Source organism: Myripristis murdjan, chromosome 9 (assembly GCF_902150065.1).
Source record: "Myripristis murdjan chromosome 9, fMyrMur1.1, whole genome shotgun sequence".
NCBI lineage: Eukaryota > Metazoa > Chordata > Actinopteri > Holocentriformes > Holocentridae > Myripristis > Myripristis murdjan.
Genome location: NC_043988.1, coordinates 30,522,007 through 30,531,506, shown reverse-complemented (window position 1 = coordinate 30,531,506; position 9,500 = coordinate 30,522,007). Strand labels below are relative to the sequence as shown.

The window sequence follows — 9,500 nt, the reverse complement described above, 5'->3', positions numbered from 1 at the left end:
ATCATATTGTGACACATACTGATTTTGAATTAAATCTGTATGAGTATCATGATATAAATTTCAGCCACATCGCTCAGCCCTAATGCTGATTCACCAGATCTCAGATGCTCTTGGATGTGACCGAACCCGTTTAACAAGTCCCACTTGACACTAATGATCTCAACAGATTGAGAAAATGGGTTGGGCTGTCCACAAGCCAGTTTTTATTTGCCTTGCAAGGAGTAGAAGAATTTCTCCCCCTTTCTCCTGCATTGTTAATTAAGGGTGTAGCTCATGGCCTGAGACTGGTTTCTTCATACGTTGACGCAGCATCTTATTTCACTTTTATGCTGATGATACTCAGCTGTATCTCTCCGTTAAACTAAACAATCAACGGTGCACTAGTAGAAAATTACAAAACATCTGGTGACTGTTAATAGCCGGCCTTCCACTGTGATGCCACTGCGAGCGAGGGATATCTTCGTGCCCGGCGGTGCTACTGGCCCACGGTCTCAAAAAGCATTCACGTTTCCACCTGTCCATCACACGCTGCCTTGGTGTAAATGCACACGAGTGGGAAGTAGGAAGCGAGGGGTTAAACTCTGCACCAGCTGACTATCTGGCACCAACTAACTACTGCAGAATGGAACAGGTTTTATTTTTCCTTTGGGCGGCACTTTGTGTGTTGCATGCCTTGTACTGAGACCTCATTTTTTTTTCAGTTTTTTTGCAAACCTGTCCCGTTGTGCATTGGATCGCCACTGCTGTCGACTCTCTCGCTTTATATATAGCATATCATCCAGCATATCATTTGGCAAACACGGTCGATTTTATGTTGGACATTATCCTCTGCTCAGATAGTGAGCAGAGCCCTAATGTCCTCATTTGACCAGAGCTGCTGCTTGCGCTCCATTTTTATGTTCCCTGTTATTTTTTCTGCTACAAAACAGAGCTGCTGCGCCGACACCTGCACTTATCAGCTGCACTGTCTCCCCACTTATGACCCTAAAATCCACCTCAGTCCTGGGTTAGCCCTGTCTGGTCCTTGGGTATGTGGTGGGCCTTTAGCACCTGGAAACTGGCCCCGACAGCCCCACCGAGGTGCAATCAAAAACCCGAAGTGACAATGGAAACACAACTGGCCTTAGCACGACCATGTTTGGCATGACAGTGGAAAGCCAGCTATTAATAGCAAGCTTTGTTTCGTATGTAATGTTATTAAGAAGGTTCCTTATTTTCTTAGGAAGATTAATTCCTTTAATGTCTGCACATCAGTGATGTCACTCTTTTATGGCAGATTTAATGAATTTGTTTTAATTTTTTGTATTTTTGTATGGTGTGGAAATATCAACCTGTCCAGCAAAAGTAGACTCACCAGCCTGGTTGGGGTGGCAGGTAAAATCATTGGAGTAAGTCAGTTTTGGCGCTCTGACATCTACAAGAAGCAAATTCTTGGCAGGGGGCGAATGCAGATGTGGACCGTCCTGATCATCCCCGTCTGAGAAAATTTGAGCTGTCACCATCTGGCCGGCGATTCAGGGTCTCAATTGGACAGTCCAAAAGAATTAAAGCATCCTTTATTTCTGTAGCTGCATGTTAAACTCTTGATCTTTGGTGATCTCTCGGTCCCTGATTATCACCTCTGTATCCTGCGTGCCAAGTGTATGTACTGTATGGATAACATTTTACCTTGCCGTAATCCAATTTCCTTGACTTTGGAAACAAAAAAGAGAAACACAGAAAAGAAAGAACAAAGACGCTCTTATTACACACATCTGACAGTGGACGTGGTCAAAATCAGACACGCTTTACCCTCTGACTTCATACAAATTTCCGTCACTCAGGACTCACATTGAAGGTCGACAGTGCCTGCATACACGCTGTATCTTCTTTCCTAGAAGGTATTAAGAAATGCAAAAAATCACAGATGTAAGGGTGCCATGTGTAGCATCTCAACACCAATATATATGATTATCACATTAATCTGGAGTCATTACCATAAGAGCCAGGTTCCACTGGAGCCATCAAATGTCAGCCATCGCCATCAGCCACTGGACTGAACTGGAATCAGTGACTGCAGTTTCACATACGGTCATGTTCAGTGGCAGCACTAAAGTAATGCAGTGAAATGCAGTGGAAATTTTCAGATTACATTTTGCGTTGTGTGTCTCTGAGTTGGACTTGGCTTGGAAATGTGAAAGCATCTGCAACAGGAAGCAACAGAAAGCATCTGGGGCTTATGGGAAATGCAGTCTGACCTTTGTAAAACATGTAATGCTCTATAAAGGCCAACATGAAGCACCTTTTTAGCATAGTTTGGGGAGTTTTCAACCCAGGCTGTGTTAAAATCGGTTTGGTTCCCATAATTTATGATTCTACACAGTTACACAACCTCACTGCCGGCTTAGGGACCAGAAACTTGCTACTCCGCTGCAGCTTTTGTCCAGCCTTCAACACAGTCCAACAGGGAAATCAGTTTTGGCCTCTCAAAGCCATTATAGCCTAAATGTTCTTTTTGAAACTAGCGGTGTGGTCAAAAATATCTTGGAAGCAAAACGTGATTTGCAACATGTTTTATGTAGCATTCCTGATAATACAAAGTCTTCACTGTTCTGCTGCTGGCTAGTCTCAATGATGCTACCTACAACTTTCTGAACTGCTCTTTGTGCTGACGTTTACGAATGTTCGGGTTGGAAAAAGTATTCCAAACACAGTGATGAACAAATTCAGATACGCACATGCAAAAGGACATTTATAGCGGCTTCTGAGATGCGCGATCAGGATTGTTGATTATCAGTAATTCTTGGATGAGAAGTGAAACGTCTTCAATAATCTGTAAAAAAGTCCATTTGACCTCGATTCAACTTTATGTGGATACCAAGGTGATAAGTGTCTCATCACTAAACCTATCAAAGGTGTGCTGCTCTACGTACAATTGTAAATGATTGGAATCAACATTTTAATATGGCCTGGGTTGAAAAATTCATTAACCTGTGATGGGTGCAAATACCAGCAAGGGTTGAAACGGCGACAAAACCGGCATTTGACTTTGTCGCATTGAGCTGCTGCTAACCCGCCTTTTCAGCTGTTTCCTTTGTGCTGCTTTAATTGTCGAGCATCTCCATCGTGTGTGTGCACAAGTGGTGAAATGAGTAGGCTGTGCCACAGAATTAAAAGTCAAAACTTGCAGCACAGGCCTCTACCAGCTCCCGCAACTCTGCACCACAGTACACTGCTGACAACTTGCATCATGCATTATTGATGGGCAGCTTGTGTGTGTGTGTAGGGATGAGTTTGTGTGAGTGTGTGGGGGTGGGGTGGGTTAGGTGGTTTGGATAGTCACGCTGTATAAATGTGATTGAGTAAAATAATTATGGTGACATCACACACACACACAGCTTCGCTCCCTCGGTGATGGACGGTTAGCTTAGCACGGCTCGTATCCGCACAGCAGGCCAGCAGGACACCAGGGCCATGTGAAATAATCCCCTCTTTCTCTGGCACGGGGCCAAGTGTGGTATTACGTGCCCTTGAGCTGTCCCCTCTCTCTCTCTCTTACACTCACTAACACACATTGGTGCTCTCTCGCTCTCTCCTCACTCACACACACGCACTATTCATCACTCAGCGCTCAGAGAGGTCATGGGGACTGTGTGTAACGCAGGGAGGGAGGGGGGGCTGGTGGCTGGTACACGTTTATATGAATGAACGTGTGTGCGTGTACATGCATGTGCACATGAGGGAAATGGGCAGTGTGTGTGTGGGTGTATTATAAGGCTAAACAGGCAACGTGGGACAGGCAGCGGTGGATTTAGCAGCAGCATCACAGGGGCATCCACAATCACCAAGTGCACCGACGAGGCTGTGGCGAAACGCAATCCAGGCGACGAAATGGATGCAACACTTTATGAAGGAAATGTGGTACAACCCAGCCTGCAGCTACCACCTCACAGATTCATAGTGCAGCTTTATTTCAGGGATGGAGCAGAGGGAAGTGTCCTCAAGGTCATTTGGTTTCTGCGTGTTTCCTGTTGACGCCACATTACACCCTCTTCACAAAGCTCTTATTGATTACAAAGCGGCAGTTGTCATAAAAAAAAAAGGATGAATCTGTGTTGCCTACGTAAATTAGATTACCACGGCATGCAGCGTGAGGGCTCGCTGCTCTTTTTAGGATGCTGTGGTAGCTCACCAACCTATTTCCAAACAGCTGTAGCATAATGGGAGCCATGACCCTTCCTGCGAGGTTCACTCGCACTAAACGCGGTTTGTGACAAATCAGTGATGAATCAGTGGAGCTGGGTGCCATGTGCATGAGGCTGCGGAGCATATTACGAAATTCTGTCTGGGCGTATGATAGCATTTCAGGGAATATATGCACCGGTTTGTCTGAACTTTGCATGCCCACGCAAATTAAGTCAGCGTTTCTTCTTAACACGTCTTCAAGATCCGCTGCATAATCAGAACATCTGATGTCCGAGGTCTCACTCAAACCAGGCAAGGTCACACATAGTGCTCTGAGAGGCGAGCTGCTCTGACTGGTGGGGCTTTTCCAGAAGCACTGATCCAGCAGTTTGTGTTCCCAGCACCGTACAGGGTTATTTGAGATCACTGCGTTACACTGTGCAAATGTTCCCTTCGCTTGTATGCACGTACTGCAAATTGCTGTGCATAAGGGTATCTGTTAAATTCATACAGAGCGAAACCAGGCTGAACACATCAGGTGATTTTTTTTTTTTAATTGTTTATTCTACTTGATATTTTCTGAACTGGGTTTGCTGTGAGTGCAGTCTACCGTCGTCCTTTCATTTTTTTTTTTTTTTTTCCAGCCACATCTTAACAGGAGTCATCTTGCCTGCCTTTGACTTGATGGACTGCAGACAGCTGATTAACTTCCTCTACGACTGGAGTAAAACCGCACCCTGGAACTTGCCCAGTCAGACCTTTGGCATGTTGAACTACTGACCTGCACCATCTAGGCCTGTATAGTTGGGTATTTTTAGGATATGCAAACCTCGACGTACACGCCGGCCACACATTTGCATTGCCTCCTGGAATATTGGGTATAGGCAGTAGCGGTAACAACGATGGTTGTTAGGTTGATAGGTGGGTGCAAACTGTACACTGGTTGCTATGAGGAGTCCCTGTCACCATGAAAACATCTCACGCTAAAAGTTGTCATTTTCTTGCTCACTTGCCCGCTTCAAGCGCTGAAAATATCTTTGTTCTTGTGTAGTTTGCAAGGTTGACAAGGTTCACCGCAAAGCACCATGTCCACCATTTGAAAAATGATAATAATAAAAAAGCGGCATCTGCTGCCACAAAATGAGCACTGGTAGGGAAACAAAAGCTGTTATATAATATTATTGAAGTCAGTAGCTGTCTCGGTACCTTTGCTTGGGAAAATAACATTTATTTTTTGTATTTTTTTATGGAATATTGAAGAATGAACTGCAGAATGCTTGTGGAAAAAAAGCGTCATCTTGGAATGAAACCCTTTACTTGCTGAATTTGATTAACTTCACATGAAAGTGCTCTGCCACTAAAGAAGGGGGAAGTGGGAACAGATGTCTGGTCAAGGTAGAAAGAAGCTCCTCTGTTATTCTCCATAGACACCTGTTGCTGACTAAGCTGCCCGAGCAAACATTACCCCACATCCATTCGATGATATCACATGAAAAAAACAGATATGAAAGAAAAAAACTTCCCCGCACTGATCCTGTAAACACAGAATGACGTTTCCTATGCGGCAAGATAAAAACACCACACCTCTCCTGAGCAAAAACCTTTTTTATTTCTCGTTGAAAGGAACTTGGTAGAATATTACAGCAGAACACACATGACTGAAACAGCTGCCATTTCACGTAACACAGTACAGGAAGAAGGATGTAGTTCAATCTCATGTGTATATTATATATATATAGTATATTTATATCAATAGAAAAGAAAAAACTATTGCTCCCAGATGTTTTTTTTTTCGTATGGCAATTTCTCTGCTGTGTTGAAGGGGGTAAAGTAAAATTCAACGAGAGGTTTTACACACCAAAGGAAGTGGGACAATGAAAGTGACATTCCCCAAAGCATGGGAACTTTGTGGCTTTTTTTTTTTTATTAGGCTGAGAAGTAAACTTTGAACCTTTTCTCCATTGCAATACAGAAAGAAAACTCGAAGCCGCACGCAAAATGGGTTAATACCATCATAGAGCAATCAGAATATGCAAAAGAAAAGAACACAAGGCAGCTCCGCGTCAAGAGCAGGCATGCAAAAATGACCATATTTAAAAAGGAGCACTAAAGACATGATGTTGATGATTGTAGATGTTCATGTTTGCGTCATATGGCAACTGATGAAAAGCCAATTTTTGACAAAACATGGTAAAATGGGTGGATTGAGACGAGGGGGACAACTTGATGCGCTGTAAAGTGACCTGGAGTGCTGAGTGTTAGCTGACATACAATTTGAATGAGGTTGTATCTAGAAATTGCTAATAATATACTGTGTTATCAATTTTTATGTACTCCTCTTTATTTCCTCTAAGGAATAAAAGAAATGTTAGGAAAAAAGCAGGTATGAAATATCACCCTGGACAATTGCATCCAAGTTTAGTGTTTTAAATAAGCCACTTTAGGCAGCATTATCTAATAAATTTCTCATATTTCTTAGACATATTTCAATATATCTCTTTTGAAAAATAATTCTATCTATACTTGATCTTTTAGTAAGTAAATCTCTTCCAGTATATATATATTTTTTTCTTTTTTTTTCTTTAGGTACAGCACCCCACTGTGGGTTTTTGTTTTTCAAAAGCACCTATTTTATTTTTTTTTTTATTTTTTATTTTTTTTACAATCAGACTGAATATTGCTTCAGTCATTACTGGTCTGAGTTCAAGATTAAAGGATCCAAATGGCGCACCCTAAATAAGTCATCAAGGAGAATATTCCCCTTGAGACTGTAGCTCAAGCCCGGCAATATTAAGCTTTGATAATCAACTCGGAAATGGTGACCAGTGCTGGACGTCCTAACTCAACATGGCCCTAGATGAGGGGCAAACTCGGGCCTACATCATGTGAAACATCATCAGTTGCCACGGACTCTTTGACTGCAGTGACTTCTCTGACCAGATTTAGACTCAAAACCTCTTGAGGATGGCGTGCAGACATGGGCAATGCTGATATACCCATTCGCATGGGACATGCCAGCCCTGAGACACAAACAAACCACATGAGTGCTGAGCACATCACTGCATTTCAGCTACCAGAGCAAGGGGGGAGGAGGGGGCACTGGCACCTGAAGGATGCCGATCCTGCTTTGATAGAACCAGGTGGCGTTCAGGGTCCAAATACGTTGTGTGCTTTTGATAGATTGCCTGAGCGGGGACATCCCGCAAGTGCCAAGGATGCCCTGTCTCCCCATATAGCTCAGACAGTGGCTCCGGTGTTGTGGGTCTTCCTGGGCTATAACCTTACAGGTCACTTGGACGAAAACACACACACAGCCATGGTGAGCGATGCAGGTGCTCTGTCCAACACCTCTCGGTTTGAATACATCACACTTTTCACACTTCCTTATGTCATACAGGCTACAGGTCAGGTCCAGGTGAGCTCTTACCATTGGATATCAATCAGGAAGTGGGACTGGTTATCTACTGCTGTTTTCTTGAGCACTGTCAAACTTAATTTGCTGGGCTACATGTGTGAGGTTATCAAATGGACAATCAATATAGGTATATATATTTTTTTCTCATCAATGGGGAATCTCATACAGGAGCTGACTACTGCAGTCCGCACTCGTTTTAGCTATAACATCCACCTAAAACTTTAGAACACGATTCTCTTATATAGACAGTAATTTCTCAGTCAAATATACTTTTTTTTTATTTACTCCATTGTTTTAGCATTTTAAAGTTCGATTCGTCATGCACAGAATAGTCGTTCCTCTCTTTCTCACTCTCTCTTTCTCCTTTTCCTCTGTATCTCCAGGCTTTGCATCATGTTGTCAGCTTGATCACAAGCAGCCGAGCTCGATCAATCGTCGTCCACGTCGTCGCCCTCCGACTCCTCTCCTGCTCTCCTCTCGTACATTTTATCCCTGTGTCTCTCCTGGATCTCTTTCATTTCCTCGGCGTAGCGGCTGAACGCGCCCCCAAACTTGCTCCACGCCTTGAAGGGGATTGTAATAGAGTTTCTGTAACTGGGCTTAACTTCGCTCACCCGCAGGAAAACTCCATACTTGTTAGATCCCACGTCAAAGAAGAACCGCTTGGAGTCCACCATGATCGAGGTGCCCTCCGGAAGCTCGCTATAGCCCCCGGCCCCTCCGCCGCCGGCCAGCTCCTCGTCATCTCCCCCGTAATCATCTATCAACTTGGCCAAGGCGTCGCGGAACTCTATTAAGCCCTGGGCTGGGAGGGCGATGGTCTGTCCGGCCTGCATGCCACCCCCGGGAATGCCGCCTCCCCCGACTCCGAATCCGGGCCCACGGTTAACGGTCTGCCGGATCCGGAGAAACCTCCCCCGCTGGTTCTCCTTCAGGTCGAGGTAGTATTTTCGGTTCTCTCGAACCAGGAACTCGCTTTTCAAGGCCCGTCTAGGCCCGGTGTCATCCCCGCCGGAGGATTGAGCGATCTGCTCCGGGCTGCTAGGCCCAAGTTGGGCGTAGTGCTCTATGAAATCTCCCAGGTAGTCGCGAAACTCCGCCGCAACTGACATGGAAAGGGTCAGTCGACTTTTCGAGCCCCCGGCGCCGACCTCGGCGATTTTGATGAACCGGCCTTTGGCGTTCTGCTTTACATCCAGGTAAAACCGTTTGTTCTGAATGTCCAGTCTCTTTGAGGCCAGCTCCTGGGTCTCCGGTTCCCGCTGGTAATGCTGAAACCCGCCGCCTCCTCCTCCCCCTCCACCGCCGCTGCTGCCACCGCGTTCACTGCCACTGTCCCCATCCGCCATCTTCGCCACCACCAGCAGCCAGTTTCTCTGCGTATCTTTGACCCCCCCCCTTTGCTCGCCCAGCTCGCAGAGGAACCGGACGCGGGCCACTCGGCTCCGATTGGCTGCTGCGACTGCCAATCACAACATCAGATGGGGAACGTGCATCTTTATTGGCGGATTCCCCTGCCCCTCAATAATACGTACCCGCCCGCTGGATGACATTCGAGTACATATTGTATTTATTCAAGAAGCACTGAGAATTAAAGCCTCACTGCTGTTAAATGGTACCGACATTATGAACACGAAATGCAAAAATAACATATACGTAATATCCTCTATGAAAGAATGAAAACTACTCCCAAAGGAGAGGGTTTCTGGGACAACATTTTTACTGGTATTGACTTGCAGAGGACATAACTATTACCATATAAATTCTGAATTGCCAGTAAAATAAAAGAAGCACACTCAAAATTTTACACTATATCTATATATATCCATCTATATCTATATCTATATCTGTATATGTTCAATAAATTTACATTTCTCCAAATTTTCAGATATTGAAAACAAATGTAATTTCTGCAGTGAAG

At 44.6% G+C, this 9,500-nt stretch overlaps 1 protein-coding gene across 1 annotated transcript; it reads right to left on the bottom strand.

Annotated features, from left to right (window-relative positions):
* Window positions 1–5,751: 5,751 nt before the first annotated feature.
* LOC115365295 (transcriptional activator protein Pur-beta) lies at window positions 5,752–8,937 on the bottom strand. Its single transcript, XM_030060231.1, has one exon. It carries the CDS (start codon window positions 8,926–8,928, stop codon window positions 8,008–8,010), a length of 921 nt encoding a protein of 306 aa, XP_029916091.1. The 5' UTR covers window positions 8,929–8,937; the 3' UTR covers window positions 5,752–8,007.
* Window positions 8,938–9,500: the final 563 nt, after the last annotated feature.